A 16,595-nucleotide genomic window follows, 5' to 3' on the forward strand; every position below is an offset into this window, starting at 1 on the left:
GCCAGGAGTGCAGTTCTCGGCCTCACACTAAAGGGTGCTGGCTCAGGTAGCAAATAGCCATCAACTGTGATTGGATGGCCATCAGCTGTGGCTAGTTGGCCGTCAGCTGTAACCAGTGAGCCATTGGCCACTAATATAACTGCTGTGGCTATATGCTAGCAGCAAATGGGGGCTAGCAAGAAGATGGTGGCTGGCAAGCGCAGATTGCAGTTAGCACAGCAGAGTGCAGTTAGTAAGGGGTTGGTTGGTTGACAGTGAAGCAGACGGCAGGTTGCGGATCGTGTGGCTCCTGCTTCCTGTGTCTCCAACCCAGCCACCAGCGAGACTATAGTGGTATGACTCCCCTATCTATGGCTCTGTGGGTGTTCCTTTTTGGCCTCACCATGTCCTGCGTTCTTATGTGGGGAGCTCTCATGTGGGGAGCGGGACTAGAGACCCCGCATGACACCCTGCATGACAACAGCTCTGCTTTCAATGTTGATTTTAGCCCAGTGAGACCCATATCAGATTTCTAACCAACAGAACTGTGAGGTAATATATTTGTGTTGTTTTCAGCCAGTTTGTGGTAATTTGTTACAATGGCAGTAGAAAACAAATTCAGTTAGTTAAAGGTTGATTGTTCAGCTTGTGTATTAGCTATCCCTGAGGTTGCAAACTCCATCACTTACAGGGGCCAGCCAGGAACTGTGCATGAAGTGGGTGGTGAGTCTGAAGCACCCTGGTGATCACGTGGCCTGGCTGAAGGGCACAAATGCTGCTTTTCTCCAGCTAATTGTTGCTCTGCTGCTGCTGAGCTAGACTCTTTGCTTTTCCTCTTTTTATCCCTAGCTGTTCATATTTTGGTGAGTTGATGTTTTTAGTGAGATATAATTCACATACCAGAAAAACTCTTATTGCTTTTTAAAACCTCTACCAAACAGTAGGCAACAGAAGGAAAGGAAGGCTAAACCAAATTGTTGATATGTGCTACACACCTCTTTAAAAAAGTGAATAGAGAATAATTTGAGATATGTAGGCTATAATGAGACTTGGGGATTATCTCTGGTTATGGGTTTCACTTATCCCAGCTATTCTCCATTATGGATTATGGGTCTCCATTGTGGATTTCTGGGAGCTGAATATATATCCTATATCTTCTGGTTTCACCTCCTAAGCCATAGCAGTAGTATTGTATTTCAGGATTTATTACAGCTAGAAGGAGCATAAGAGGAAAGTTCAGCCAGATTTCTTTAAGGTATCTGAGGGATTTTGCCAATATATTTTTTTCTTGTAAGAATTGCGTTTTATATATAGGTGATGTATTATAGAAATGTACACTTGAAACCTCTAATTTTACTAACCAATATCACCCCAATAAATTTACTAAGGACAATAGTTAAAACACAAATCTTGGGCTGGCCAGGTAGCTCAGGTGGTTGGAGCAACATGCTCCCAAAGTCAAGGTCACCCGTTCGATTCCCACATGGGCCAGTGAGCTGGGCCATCTACAGCTAAGATTGTGAACAATGGCTCTCCCTGGACCTGGGCTGCTGTGAGCAGCTGGAGGTCAGCGTGGGCTGCTGTGTGCTGCCAGGAGTGGCCGGTGGCCAGCGTGAGTGGCCAGGAGAGCTGTCGTGATCTGCTGTGAGCAGCCAACTGATGACCGGCAACCGACTGCCTCCGGGGGCGGGGGTGGGGGCTGCAAGGCTCATAATACCAGCGAGCGGTGTCCTACACAATTAGACTGAGAAACAGTGGCTTGAACTGGAGTTGGTTGGGGGAGGCAAAAGAAGGAGGGAGAAAGAAACACAATTCTTTTTTTTTTTAAATCTAGTTCAGCATTGTCTAACTTAGTTGAAACTTACAGTATTTACTGTACTCTTTCTGTATATAAATAGAGGGCATGTGAATGTGTGGAGCAGACAGGGAGAGGATTGGGTGTGGGTAGCAGTTTTATAGTCGCCTAGTTGGAATTTGGAGTGAGGGCCAAAGCAGAAGTCCAGGCCTATGAACTAAGGTGCATTGTGGGACTCTGGCTTGTACCCTTAGGTGTCCTATTACTGGGTGATGGGTCATATACCCTCCTCCGCCTTTGGCCAGGATTGGCTCAGGCCTAGGAGAAAGGCTAAACCTAAAGGTGGGGTGAGTGGCTGACCTACCTCTTGGAGAGTTGGGAAAGGGACAGGCAAAAGCACTGAGGCAAAGGGCTGACAGAGTTTATGAGACATTCTGAAAGGAACTATGTTGTCTTTGAAGTGAAGAATATTAATGAGTCTCACAAGCAAATGGGAAGATGATTCAGGTATGCCATTACCTGAGTCATTTTCCTGATACTGGTGGCAGTTTTACCCTTGCATCTGGAGTCCCCTGCCTGCTAAGACCTTCAGCCCACACTGGTGAGGCGCTTTGGTAGCCTTAGCAACGGGCACCGCAGTGCTAGCATTCACAGAGTTGAGAGCAGAGAACCTTTTCCATCAGAAAGTTCAAGCTTTGATAGCCCTGCAAAGTCACAGAAGACTAACCAGGAAGCTACAGCAGAAGGATTTGGATGTTCATCATGACTCATTGGCAAATAACAGCCTGCAGGAGCTATCTTCCGTCCTATTTTATCTCTGCTTCCTTGATATGCTATGGCTTGACATTGGCCTGTATATCTCTCTGGGGCTGACAGGGATTAAAGTAGTGCAGCTTGGTGCCTTTTAGAGTGAGGTGCATGTTTAAGGTTCTTTATTCATCTAAAAATTTCTGGATTTTTAAAATTATGTACAATCAGACCTTTGGCAAATTTGAAATGATGCACAACCAGTTTAAACTGTGTTTTATAAACAAGTCCAAGTTCTTTCCCTGGACATTTTGACTGTCAGAAATAAGGGAATGTAATAGCAAGGAAGGGGAAAACTAAAATTATGAGAGAAGGTAGGGAGAAAAGAATGAAGGAAAGAGGGTTAGAAGAGGTTCAGCAAAATCCAATAGATAAAAGGGAATCAGAAGACTCCTACTTTATAAGATCTTTTGAGAAAGCAGCCATGTGAACTGTAATGGGATGTGAATAATGTAGCCAAAGTAATTCATATATGGGCTGCTTTAGAAAGTGAAACCTCCCTAGCTAGCTGCCAGAAAGCTTTCAAGAAAAGTCAGTGATGATGGGCTCTAGGAAAAAGAGACTGGTGAAAGAACTAAGCTGAGTTCTTCATATTGGAAGATTATACAACCCAATAGTTAGGGAATAAATTTGCATTTTCCCCAGTATATACCTTCCCCCCAGCTCTAATCTGTTGTTAGGGTAGAGTGTTCACCACTTTCTGCAGTTGTCATTATTTCCCCAGAAGTGCTTGCCGAGCATCCCTGTTATTGGCTGAGAACTGAGGACAGTGGCTAATGATGTGTATCACTCCACAAGTCACAGTCTCAGTGCCTGAGCAGGTCCTTTCACTGAGGAGGATGCTGGTAGTATCATGTACCTCTTGCAGAAGCCCTGTTGGTTGTCTGGGCGCAGTGACCACTTCACCCAAAGCTTATAATTTGCTTTGTTCTTGGTGTTCATGTTAAAACAAGACAAGCTTTGTCATAGGTGATTAATTTCCTCAATTTGTACTTTCTAGTTAATGAGAACACACCCCATTGCCACTCTTCAATTCCTAGAAAATTTTTGGAGATAAATTTAAGATATCATTAGAAAGCAATGATCCCCTTTGACAGAAACTCCAGTCCTCACAGAAACCTATTCATTCACATTCTCTATTTCTCAAGTAGCTGCTAGAAACATCTCTTTTTTTCCAACTTCTTTCCATATCAGTGAAGGAATTTGATGTGGACTAGATAGCTTTGATACTGGACATGACCTTCCCCTATTATTTAGAACTGTTTTTCCTAAGGGATTTAGTGATACATGGAATAAGGAAGAATCTGCTCTCGAGGGTGGTTTTTCATTATTAAAAAAAAAAATCTGTTGCAGATTCTTGGCCAACCGTTGGGACACCCACCTTTATACATCTTCTTAGTTCAGTTTGGTCACGTTCCTCTAGCTCTCTTCTCCCCATTCTCAGCAATTCAACATTGAAGTATCCGGGTATGTTATCGGGTTGCAAGTTCAACTGTTTGATGTATGACTCACTTTTAGTGCCCTTTCTCTTTCTTTCCTTTCTTTCACTAAAGAGAGTCATTTGTTATATACGCAGAGGCTAAAAGTCCTCACTTACTCTTTGACTGTTAGGGGAGGGTTTTTTCCCCCCTCTTCTGCAGTGGGAGAATAACAAATCAAAAGAGGATTTTACCTAAAAAACACATGCTATTAAAATAATTGTTGGGAGGTCAAGGTCACTGTGTTGTTTGGAACTAAAAGAAGAGAAAATCTTTTATCTTTGATGTGTTACTGCATTGTATTCCCAAGTCTACCACACTGTCTCTCACAGCTAACAAATGGATTACACTCATTTTATGGGAAAGAGATTTCTCATGAATTTGTTTTTTTATGTTTTGTTTTCCCTTATTCATTGATGACTGTTTCAAACCATTTATTAGAGGCTTCTCATGTGCCAGATACTATCAGGAATCACTGAATTCATCACCAAATATATATTGAATGCTAGTACAAGGTGTTAGCATTGTGGAGATTAAAGAGAAGTGTAATAGTATGTAGAGCTTAAAACGTATTTGGGAAGATGAGACACAATAAAAATAATGAATTGTTTAAAGGTAGTACAGAGACCAAGTGTTATATGAGTTCAGATCACTGGGATCTGGGATCAGGGAAGGCTTCTTGAAGGAGGTGGGGCCTCAAAGGAAGGGACTCAGAAAGGAGATGAGTGTGGCAGGCAATATGTGTAGGACAGGTGTTAGGAGAAGTTGGGTAGTCGTGAGAGTTGGTCTGGAGCTTGGTATCTCCCTGTGCCTCAGTTTGTCCTCTATAACATGGAGATGATATTAGTAATTACCATACAAGGTCGTTAAGAGAATTAAATGATATAATATGAGGAAAGCACTTAGCCAGAGTGTAAAGGGGTAAGCATTCCACAGATGACAGTAATTATTATTTTATATTATTAGTAGAATTGTGGGAGTGCCTTGAATGCCAGATCAGGCATGTGAGCCTTACCATGTGGGTAATTGAGAGTCACTGAAAATTTGAGCAGGGTCTTGATATGCTGAAAATAAAGCTGATAAAACAATTTGTCTGTAATGAGAAGGATGGATCATAGACCCTCCTACTAGACTTTGCCTCTAGCTAAATAGTTTAAAAATCTCCAGTGCCCAGATATGGTTGGTAGAATTATTTACGAAAAGCTTAACCAGTTTTTGTAAACCAGTTTCCCAGAGGGTAGACCTATGTGATATATTAAAACTTGGTGGTCTGTAAAATGATATGGTGGAGAGAGGTGAGTGATATATTAGATTGCCAACCTACTGGTAGAGGTTCATCAGCAGGATGAAGTTTCTGACATTCATCTATAATAAACCGCAACTCAGTTTTCTGGTAAGTTGTGGGGTTTTCTTCTCTATTGTTTCTTTCATCTTTGCTCAGAACATCTCTGAGACAAGTGTGTCTCTTGTTCTCCAGCTTTCTCCCTTTCCTTGCTGCCTCTTCGTTCTGTTCTGTCTGAGACATTAGTCAAATAAGTTTCCCTGGCCCCATTTCTACATTGCTCTTGGCCTACCTACTTTGCCTGTCTACTTTGCTGAAAGCCTTTACAGCATCCTTTCTCAGGGCTCCTGATTCATTAATTTTGAGCCGAACATAATTAACTTCTAGGTAACACACATAGGGAAACACTCTTGAGATTTGTTGTATAAAATAATAAAAGGCTTTCTAATTTGAGGATACTAAGTGCTTAAACTTCTTGCCTTCCATCTTTGATTCATCTGAGTGACAGAAGGCCTTTGTTTCTGCTCCAGAAAGGGTCATGTGGTAAATGTTCAAAAAGTAGTCATCCAGACAGCTCAGGGCCTTCAGAATGATCTCTGGCTTCCTCTCTGTTTAATTCTCCTGGTGGTCTGAGTGGGCCCCTCATCAGGATTCATGCTTCTCATTGAGTAAGGTGGGGAATTTTCAGCTGGGTTCACCATCTAGGAAAAATAATAAAGGAGAAAAGAAGGAGGAGGAGGAAGAATATGGGCATTACAATTAAACACCATTCTATTGGATGAAACTGCTAGAGAATCTACACTGGAGAATGGATTATTCATTCATTCATCATTTATTTTGCAAACGTTTGATTCCAGCCTGTCATATGTTATAGATACTGGTCTAAAAGAGACAGACAGCAAATAGATAAATTAATAAAATTTATTTGGATGGTGATCATTCTAGAAAAAATAAAATAGGGTGCTACGATGAGGGTAGGTCGTCCTAGAAGGCCGCTCAGAGGCGGTAAGATTCAAGCAAAGACCTGAAAGAAGAGAGTGAAGAATATGGATAGGTGGGGAAGAGGATTCCAGGCTGAGGGAATAGAAGATGTAAAGGCCTGAAGGAGCTTGCTTGGGGTGTTTGAGGAATACCTGGTAAGCCAGTGTAGCTGAAGCAGCGTAATTCAAGTCCAAGAGCTAGTTCGAGGCCAGATCATGTACATCATCCTAGGCTATGGTGAGGATTTGGGGTCTTATTTTAACTTTGATGGGAGGACATTTGAGGGTGTGGGCAAGATGCTCTGTGTCTCTGTCACATGATTCTGATTCCAGTTCCACCATTGACTTGCCTGTGTGAACTTGAGTGAGCTCTTGGTCTCTCAGTTTGCTGTTAGGTAAAATGTGGATTATGGTCCTGATTCCCAAGCGACATTAAAAGAATTAGTAATTGGTTACAAAGGCCTTGAGGCCTTCAGATGTAAGGTATGATATAGAGTAGTTACCACTGTTCTATATAGTCATTATTTTGAAATGGAAAAAACAATGTAGGTCTGTACCCAAAGTAACAACATCCCTTAAAAAATGTCAAGGAAGTCATGTTTCTGATTTTCATTTTGGTTCCATATGAGAGTTTTAGGTTACTCCTTTCTTTGAAAGGCACCTTAAAAGGTCCCCAGAAGTTGAAACCTAACATACATCATGAGAAGAGATCTTAGAGACCTCTTTTTGGGGCAGAGTCTGATTTCTATAGAAATGACTTAAGAGGGAAAAACAACAACAGTTTCCTTACTGTACAAACTGTGTGCTTCTAGCCTGTAGGAAATCTCTTGGGGAGGGTAGCCTCCAGTCTAGGAAAGCTGCTGTGTTCTTCATTCAGTTTCACTAAAATTATTTGTAGATCATGTGATCTACAAATAGATCACCTGGTCTGGTCCCATCATTTTACGACTGAGGAAACTGAGAGAAGCAGAGTCTTGAGGAAAATTTCACTACTGGTGAGCAGGAGTGCTAGAAGAGAGTTAAGATCATATGACTTTCAGGCATCTCCTCTCTCCCAAGATTCATGAGCTACCTACCTCAGTGTCACATTTAGACATAATTACAATGTTATAGGAAATGATTTACTGTAATTTCAGATCCCTTTCCATCGCTTTTGTAATGATGTGCTTGGCTAATATTGGAAGTGGCAGCTACCACAAATATCTTTGCTTGGTGAGGCAGCTGTACATGAAAAAAATTTCCCAGACTATAATTTGTCTGTGTGCCACAAATGTTTGCTCTGTATTTTCCCCTCCTCTGCTCCTCTCTTTGTTGCAGGCTATGGACTGTGCAAGTGGATTTTACAGACTGTACCACTGAATCTATAGACTTTAAGTTTTAGATTTGATCATAGTTCAGATTCTAATCTGGTTGTAATTTTTTCATATTAATTTTTGCCTGGAAAACATATTTTAATTTTTTGATACATAATTATTGTAATAACTTTTTAAAAAGTGGTGTTTTGTTCATTTTTAATTAGGTTCAGTATGTAACTTTAGGTCTTCTGTTTGCATCATTTTAATAACATGTGAACCATTGTCATGAAAATAAGCAAACATATACATACACGTATGTATGTTTACACACACACACACACACACACACACACTCACTCACACTCACTCACCATTATGGTTAACATTTCTTTGTGCATGAATTTAGATTTCTTCAATTTATAGCTCCAATAAACTTGAACGTAGGTAAGTCAAATACGAGACTATGTGACTCTTCCTCCCTCTCTCCCTTCCTCCCTCTTTTTTTCCCTCCCTCCCTCCCTTTGTATCCTAATGCAGTAATATTTACATGATTGCCAATGAAAAACAAAGTGATATTTTCTGCTTGAACTTCTTTCTATTGATACCACATAGCCCATATGGTCACTCCCTGAAAAAGAAGCTGTAGCATTTACCAGTCTAACCTGTTAGGGTGTTCCTCACATTGGTATATTTTTGTCATTAATTGCAAAATCAATGATATTTAAACAAGTCAAAAATAACTGCAAGCATATTATTTCTTTCTACTGGTTTTTCTAAAAAGAAATGCCTCTTAACAGGTGTCTATATTTTGTTTACTCATGCTGTAGAGAAATAAATTGTTGATATTTCAGGTACTTTGCCAGGTATGAAGTAGTTTTTAAGAATGATCTTGCTAAATGGTAATCTTTCCATAATTAAAGTTTTTAAAATAGTCAGACATCATACTGGATCATTGTATGTGTGATTGAAAATGACAAGCTTAAATCTTAAAGTGAATGTCTGAGAGTAAGACAAGATGCATTGGAATGCATTTATTTCCTCAATAATCACCAACAGTCTACTTCCTAGTCTATCTTCCCATTCCCTGAAATGATTTTATATACAGCATCCTGGAGAATTTTACTATAACAAATGCTTGGCTTGACACAGCTTGCAGTTGGCAGCTTATTGAAAGAAGCATCATTTCATTAGAGAGCTGTGAGTCTTCTTTTCTCACCTTCTTTATCAGGTCCAAGATTCTTTTTAGGGAAGACCGGAGGGGCAGCATGAATGAATCAGGCTATCTTCCTCTTTTTCCCCATTCCTGTGAGTTGTGCTGTGAGTTGTAGTAACAGGCTCCTCCTTAACTGTTGTGAATCCCTAATTTCAAATGAGTGGCAGAATCCCATTGGGCCTATTGTCTCAAATCTCAGCATTCAGGGCACTCAACAATAACTGGTAGATACCTAATGACTCAGTGTTTCCCTGTGAGTGTGTTATAAGCTGGGCTTTCAGAAGTGGGGACACTGGAACAGCATAGGTGAGTGCAGTAAGATGTGCGGGTGAGATGTAAATATATGATAGAGGTGTGTGTGTGTGTGTGTGTGTGTGTTTATGTTTATACGTGGATTTGTGATGATGTGATGGAAATTATAGGAATTGAGTCATGGTTTGCAATTAAATCGGAAAAGATGCTATAGTGAAATGGATAGTTGGATTCAAATACAAAAATATTTTATAAAGTTTAAAGTGTTAAAACTTCTTCTCTAGATATTTGACTAATTGAGAGTGAATCACTTGACTTCAAATTTTCCACTAAAAAAATGAAGATAATTATAATTCCTAATGAATTTCAGAGTTGTCTGAAGATTGTCCGGGTATAATGCCTGTGGCTAGGTTTTCAAGGTTTTTAGTTCAAAGAAGCTCTTCAAATGAAATGTATATGTAACAAAGGTGTCATTCATTGCTGGTTTTTCACCCTATAGGTATTCAAGAGACGGTATTTTTACTTAACTCAACTTCCTGATGGTTCATATATTCTCAATTCCTATAAAGATGAGAAAAATTCGAAAGAATCTAAAGGTTGCATCTACTTGGACGCCTGCATTGACGTTGTTCAGGTAGGGCTATAGAGGTAATCTTTCTTTCTTGAGGAGGGTTATTGATCAACTCTTCAGAACCTCAGCCCTTTTCTCTCTTGGTTAACAGCATCTTATCCACCAAAATATTCATACTAGACACCTCAGAATCCTATGTAGTTGCCCCACTCTTGCTCTGTGCCAGTATTCAAGTGTTTACCCAGTCCTTTGGAGTCTGACTCCCAAAGCCCTCTTAAATCTCTTACCATTTTTCCATTCTCGCAGCCCTTCCTCTGGTTTTCCCTTTTCTCCTCTCTGGCCTAGAGTCTTGCCTTCCTGCTTTATGATTTCTCTTGCCCCACTCCATCTTCCTAAGACATAGATGGGGTCCTTCACTTGTCTATTCAAAACCATTTGGCTCTTGATTTACGACTTGCAGAGTGAGATCTGAAGCTCTTATCATGGCATAGTAGGCCCACAGTGATTGGGCCTTACCCAGCTTTCTAACCTCATCCCGCCTGCATCTCCTTACACATTCTGCGCTCTAGTCATACATACCAGGTTAAGCCCTCCACAGAGTTTCACACGTATGTGCCTTTCTTACGTTTGTTTCTCTGCTTGACATATACGTTCACCTTCTGTTCCTGTATAAACCTTATCTTTTAAGACTTGGTTCTAATAGCACTTCTACCATGAAATGTTTTCTATTTTCTTCCTCAGCCTTATGCCCTTAATTTCACTAAGTGAAATTAAGCTCCCTCTCCCTTGTGTGACTGCTTTGCGTTTTCTTCTATCATACTCTAATTTGTGAATCATACTCTAATTTGTGGGTAATTCTGCACATTCATTTTTGGATTACTTATGTCTATGTCCTCTATAATAATGAGCAGTGTTCTGCACACAGTAGTGGCTTAACATATATTTGTTGATTTGAATTACTGAGGGGACATGGACAAACATGGGGTGGGAAACAGGGCAGAGAGATGATCTACTAAATAGGATGTTGATTGACCAAGGGATAGGAGCCATAACTACAGAGCCAGTGTGCCATGGTCGACAAGAGGGAGCACTGGGGTTTCAACACCTGAATCTTAATTTTCAAAACTGTAAAGTGGGATTAATAATGTCTATTTCCCTGATCAAACAAGATTATCATGCGGATCAAATGAAAAAACACTTGGAAGAATATGAAAATCTATGTGACTGCCAGATGTCTTTGCTTTCTTACCTTACTGGAAGAAAGAGAATATACGCAAGTCCCAGATTTTCTCAGTTAGCTCTAGTCTGGATTGACCTTTCTTGATAGTATTCCCAGGGTCTGCTTTCCTCATCTGTTTATGATCCCTCCTCTCAAATATTTTCAAATATATAAATCTTTATGACTTTATGACTTGCAACAGCAGTTTAATGTTATCCTTTGTTTTCCTACACATTGAAAATTAGGAGGATATTTCTTGGTTCCTTCTTGAATAATGATTGTACAGTGAAAATTATTGATTCATAAGCATTTCTTAAAATTAATGCTGAGGTATTCAGGAGAGGGAGAGTGTCATGTCTTTTGTCATGACAGAGAAGGTGGTAATATAAAAGACAGTGTCGTCATATTTGAGGAAAGGAGGAGCGTTTTATTTGCCTTGTGTGCTAGTATTCAGCATAGGCCATTTCCATGTTTTTTGCTGAGAACCACATGGAATGTAAACCAACTACAGTCTTCTTTAAAGCTATCATGATGCGTATTATGTGTGATAAAGTGAATTAGGTATTGTAACTGTATTTTATGGTATGATACAAAGCAAATACCAGATTTATTTTAGGTCACGTTGAAACTTGTTTTTAATGGCTGATTTTGAAAACCTATATAAATGTGCAAAGAAAACTTTAAGGAGATTGGAAATTTTAACTTTTGCTTACTTTTGTGGTGGTGGTTTATGTAAATGTGAAGGATGTCAAATGGCCCTAAACAAGTAGTATTTTATGCCAAATTTGTGTATATATCACTGTGCTCAGTACTGAGGGAACATAAAAGATATGTTTGACATGGTCATTGATTGTCTTGGGGTTTCTATTTCCTGTTGAAAGAAGCAATTCTTTAATAAAATTATTGACATACATATGTGGTACGCTGAGGTAAAAAAATAAACTAATGAAATCTAACATTAAAAGAGCAGTTAAACTGTTGTCTGTGTCTATGAGTTTATGTTTCTTTGTTCATTTGTCTTATTCATTTGTTTAGTGGTTATCAGAGGGTAAAGGGGGTAGAGGGGATGGTAGAAGAAGGTAAAGGGAGTCAAGTATATGGTGATGGAAGGAGAACTGACTGGATGGTGAGCACACAATGCAATATATAGATAATGTGTTATAGAAATGTACACTTGAAACCTATATAATTTTACTAACCATTGTCACCCCAATAAATTTAATATTTAAAAAAGACAGAAAAAGGCAACTAAACTAACTGAACATGTGCTTTTTTTTTCCCCCTCTAGTGCCCCAAAATGCGCCGTCATGCTTTTGAACTCAAGATGTTAGATAAGTATAGCCATTATCTGGCTGCTGAAACTGAGCAGGAGATGGAGGAATGGTTGATAACTTTGAAAAAGATTATTCAAATCAACACTGACAGTTTAGTGCAAGAGAAAAAGGACACGGTAGAAACAGCACAAGGTCAGAATTTTAAAATGATTCATTATTGAGGTAAAGCCTTTGTCTTTAATCCATGGGAATGTCTGTTGTGCAGGGTGAATATAGGACTCTTAATCTTGAAGGTTGACTTACTTCTTCGTTAAAAGTGACTAAGGAGGTCGATAGATTTTATTTTTAAGAGTTGATGTTATAATACATGGGCTCTGAAATATAACCAGACTAAAACTGATAGGGAATTCATGGCAGATTGTCAAAAGTCCATTAAAGTTTTCCCTATGCTTTCATAATCAAAATTCTTCCCAATACATCTAGTAGGAGAGGATGGGGTGGGAGAGATAGTTAGGATATTCCTCTTAGGTGATTAGTAGTGGTCTGTGTGCTTAGGAACATTTACTTTTAATGAATTTGCAGATGATGAAACTAGCAGCCAAGGAAAAGCTGAGAACATTATGGCCAGTTTGGAAAGGAGCATGCATCCGGAACTGATGAAGGTACTTCTTTCCTATGGCAACTTGCCTTCAGCTGAGACAATGCAGGATTACCTATTAATGTTTTAATACTGGATTCCATTTGGCAATGTCATTTCTAAGTTAAAAACCCCAGCAAATGAGTGAAGTAGGTAGAGATTTTAAAAGAAAAGTTACACTCTTAAAGTTGGACTTATAAGTGCCAACTAACAGTTTGGTAAAATCTTATTTTTTTCCTAGATGCCAGGAAGGTATTTCTAGATCCTGGTGACTTTATTAATTTTATCTGTTACTACTTGTTCAGTTTGATTACAGTATCTTAGGAGGATTAGTTCTAGGACCCCCGGGGATACCAAAATCTGAGGATGCTCTAGTTCCTTATATAAGATAGCATAGTATTTGCATATAACCTATGCACATCCTCCTGTATACTTGAAATCATCTCTAGATTGTTATAATATCTAATACAATGTAAATGCTATGTAAATAGTTGTTATACTGTATTGTTTAGGGAGTAATGACCAGAAGGTCTGTGCATGTTCAGTACAGACACAACCACTGAAGGACTAATTACATGGAACACCTCCACAAAAATGTAACATTTTAAGAAATATATATTTTTGATTTGTGGTTGATTGAATCCACGAATGCAGAACCTGCAGATATGGAGGGTCGACTGTATTGTATCTCATTCATAAAAATACATGTTCTTCTTTCAAGAGGCTACTGGTATAGATTGAACATGATTTTCAATCTAATGATTTGTATATGTTAATTTCCTATGCAAATCATATGTTCTCTCTATATGTAAATACATATGTATATGACATACATGAATAATTTCATTACATAAAAGATTTGGTGAACGGATATCATTGGTGTTAATTACTCTGCTCTTTAGAGTCTTAGGTGAGCCAATTTGGAAAGTATAAAGGTGATTATCACACTTAACTCTGTGGTCTCTGTACTATAATAGATTAGTAGGTTTAATAACCCATTCATTTATTTAAATACTTGTCAAACCTACTTATTTTTACTTTATTCCTCTACCTGGACTACTAAGTTACACAGATTTAGAAGTTACTATTTTCTGTTTTAAAATTATCTTTCTCTTAAGCTTCAAAGCTATTTTCCAAAATTTAGGAATATATTCATGATCCCCTGATCTAGGCTTTCTATGATTTTATAGATTTTAATGTATCCCCTCTGGCTCTTTGTCATTCCAGACTGTACAGCCCATTATGTGTTTCCTAAAGTGACAGAATCAGAATTGTGTATAATATCCTATGGCTAACACCATGGATATGTAAAAGATAGTGTTTTCTCTCTTATTTATTTATCTTTTACATCCAGAGTCTCTTGGATTCCTTTTTTGTACTACTATGGGTTGAACAACATTCTTGATGTTATGAGAGGAACACAGAGAGTCTAAGAACCTGATCCATAGCTCGTGGGTCACAGTGACATTGACTTTTTGCCATCTTAAGTACATGGAAATGGAGAGTGGTATATTTTTGAAGCTGTGTCAGATTGCTAGTTTCACATAAACCATATATTTAAATGATAATTTAATACTGGTTTGAAGGAAATAATGTTTGGTGTGTATGAGCATATATAAATATATATTTTTAAATGTTTAGTATGGAAGAGAAACTGAACAGCTAAACAAGCTCAGTAGAGGAGACGGAAGACAGAACCTCTTTTCTTTTGATTCGGAAGTTCAGGTATTAATAACATATTTTTTAAATAATCTTAAAATTGTTACTCGGAAAAAAACACCTGTGAAATGTTGAAATCATTGATTTTTGCACACTGGGCATTACTGATTGCTTTGTATTTGTCTGGTTCACTTTGAACAGGTAACTTAACTAACTTCACTCAAGAGAACTGTCACATATGCAGATAGTTTGAGACTGAATATGTATGCTTTTCTTTCTCAGTTCTCTATTTTCACTTCATCTCATGCCTCAAAATGGATGAATTAAAGAATCCTTAAAATGGTGCCAGTGGTCTTTTCACACATATTAAGTACAACTGTGGTCTAGTAGCAGTGAGTATCTGCAGTGTAAAAGAACACCAGGTCATATAAGACAGATGATTTATTTTCCAGTTTTGATGTAAGCCTGTAGAACTTGGATAATTCTCATGTTTGGCTTAATCCCGCTTTAAATGGAAAGTTGGTGTAGGAAAGTGCAGGTGTATATGCATGTGTATTTAACCTTTTTCGTGAGAGTTAGGCACTTTTCATACTAAGAGACAGGCAGTTAATATTTAATTTCATGGTATTTTCTAATTAAATTGGTGATTTGGTTAAGTGAAAAATTCTACAGTGTTTGAGTATTACAAATATTTTTTCTAACAGAAAAAAATTTATGAGAAATGAAATTATTTGAGGGAAGAGCACTTTTTTGTTTTCTTTTTACTTTTTGTACATGAGATTTCTAATTAAAATCTTTGGGATTTGTTTTTTTTTTTTGGGGGGTAATAGAAAAGTATTCATTAGATAAGCATTACAGTTTTTTCTTCAGTGAAAATATATCATGAAAATATAAAATAATTTGGGGAAGACTGATTTTGTGTGGTTTTTTTTGCTTCATACTTTTCCTAATTACCTAGGAAAGTTTCCTAATTACATTTTTTGTTTGAAATGGAAAAAGTTTATAGTCTGTAAATAACACAGAAATTTTTCCCTAAGAAAAATATCACATGAGAAAATAAAATTATTTGGGGAAAATTTGTTTCAAATGTATCCTCTTTCCTTCCCCCCATATCATTATTACGTTATGTGTGTAAGTTATGATTTTAAAAAATTATAGCAGACCTCAGGAATGTTAGTTCTAAGATATTCAGAAATTTCTTTGTTCCATATTTGTCTGAGCCTTTGATTTCCACTTCGCCCCTAACTCACCACCCCACGATTGGGCTTTAATTAGACATGGCAACCCCTTTCATGGTATGCAAAGAAGCCAATTGACTGTGGTTGGAACTCAATCCAGTATCTTTAAAAATTTGTGGTGTGGTGTTTTTGTGGTCACGAAACTGAACTGATTTTATGTTTAAATTGTTTATCAGTGAGCTATAAGTGAGAGAAAATACATAGTTGCAATGAAAGTTTAAGGACAAAAAATTGAATTTAATGTTGATTATGGAAGGCAGTCTCACCACAGAGAAATCCATGTTGTATATATTGAGTACCTTTTCTAGGGGAAGTGCCAGGTATCCTAAAATACCAGCCTTCTCTTAGGCCACATTTCAGTGTTTAGAAATATGCTAGATGATTGACCTTAGAGAGTAAAGAAGCACTGACTGAAGGGGGTGGCTCCAACTTTGAACTACTGGGAAAGGCTGTATGTCCCAACATTTGCATTCACGGACCTCAGAAGGAAAAAAACTTGGGGGCAGGAGTGGTTTAGTCTAGTTTTTCTTCACATTCCACTGTCAGAGTAAGATAGAAAGGAGAGCAGATAAATGGGCGGAAATTAGAATTGATTTCCATGGCAATGATTTGCCTCCTCTGGCTCCACAGATAAGTATTAAAGGGGGAGCTATCTAGTCCCACACATTTGTATTATTTCTGTAGATAAATAGACTCAGGGAGGAAATTGTGCTTTCGGGTACAAGTATTATATTTCAGGCCCTTTTAAGGAGGATTTTGTTAGTGATACAGGTTAGGTTAGAATGGCTATAATTATCCAAGATGCTTCAGGCACAATACCTGTTTTGGCTTGAATTACTTAGGCAATTGAGAAAAATTCTTATGTTTCTTGGCTTGCGTTTTCCATATTGACAGTATTTTTTGCTCAGATTCACCC

At 38.2% G+C, this 16,595-nt stretch overlaps 1 protein-coding gene across 3 annotated transcripts in view; it reads left to right on the top strand.

Annotated features, from left to right (window-relative positions):
- Positions 1 to 16,595, top strand: part of DOCK11 (dedicator of cytokinesis 11) — a 211,793-nt gene that overhangs the window by 52,110 nt on the left and 143,088 nt on the right. For 2 of the 3 annotated variants that reach the window (XM_019717035.2, XM_074323192.1), the window contains exons 7-10: positions 9,581 to 9,715; positions 12,160 to 12,337; positions 12,728 to 12,807; positions 14,424 to 14,507. In XM_019717035.2, coding sequence (XP_019572594.2) covers positions 9,581 to 9,715; positions 12,160 to 12,337; positions 12,728 to 12,807; positions 14,424 to 14,507 — 477 coding nt within the window. The remainder of the gene's footprint in view (positions 1 to 9,580; positions 9,716 to 12,159; positions 12,338 to 12,727; positions 12,808 to 14,423; positions 14,508 to 16,595) is intronic. The other variant, XM_074323193.1, reaches the window with a different exon arrangement.

Source organism: Rhinolophus sinicus, chromosome X (assembly GCF_036562045.2).
Source record: "Rhinolophus sinicus isolate RSC01 chromosome X, ASM3656204v1, whole genome shotgun sequence".
NCBI lineage: Eukaryota > Metazoa > Chordata > Mammalia > Chiroptera > Rhinolophidae > Rhinolophus > Rhinolophus sinicus.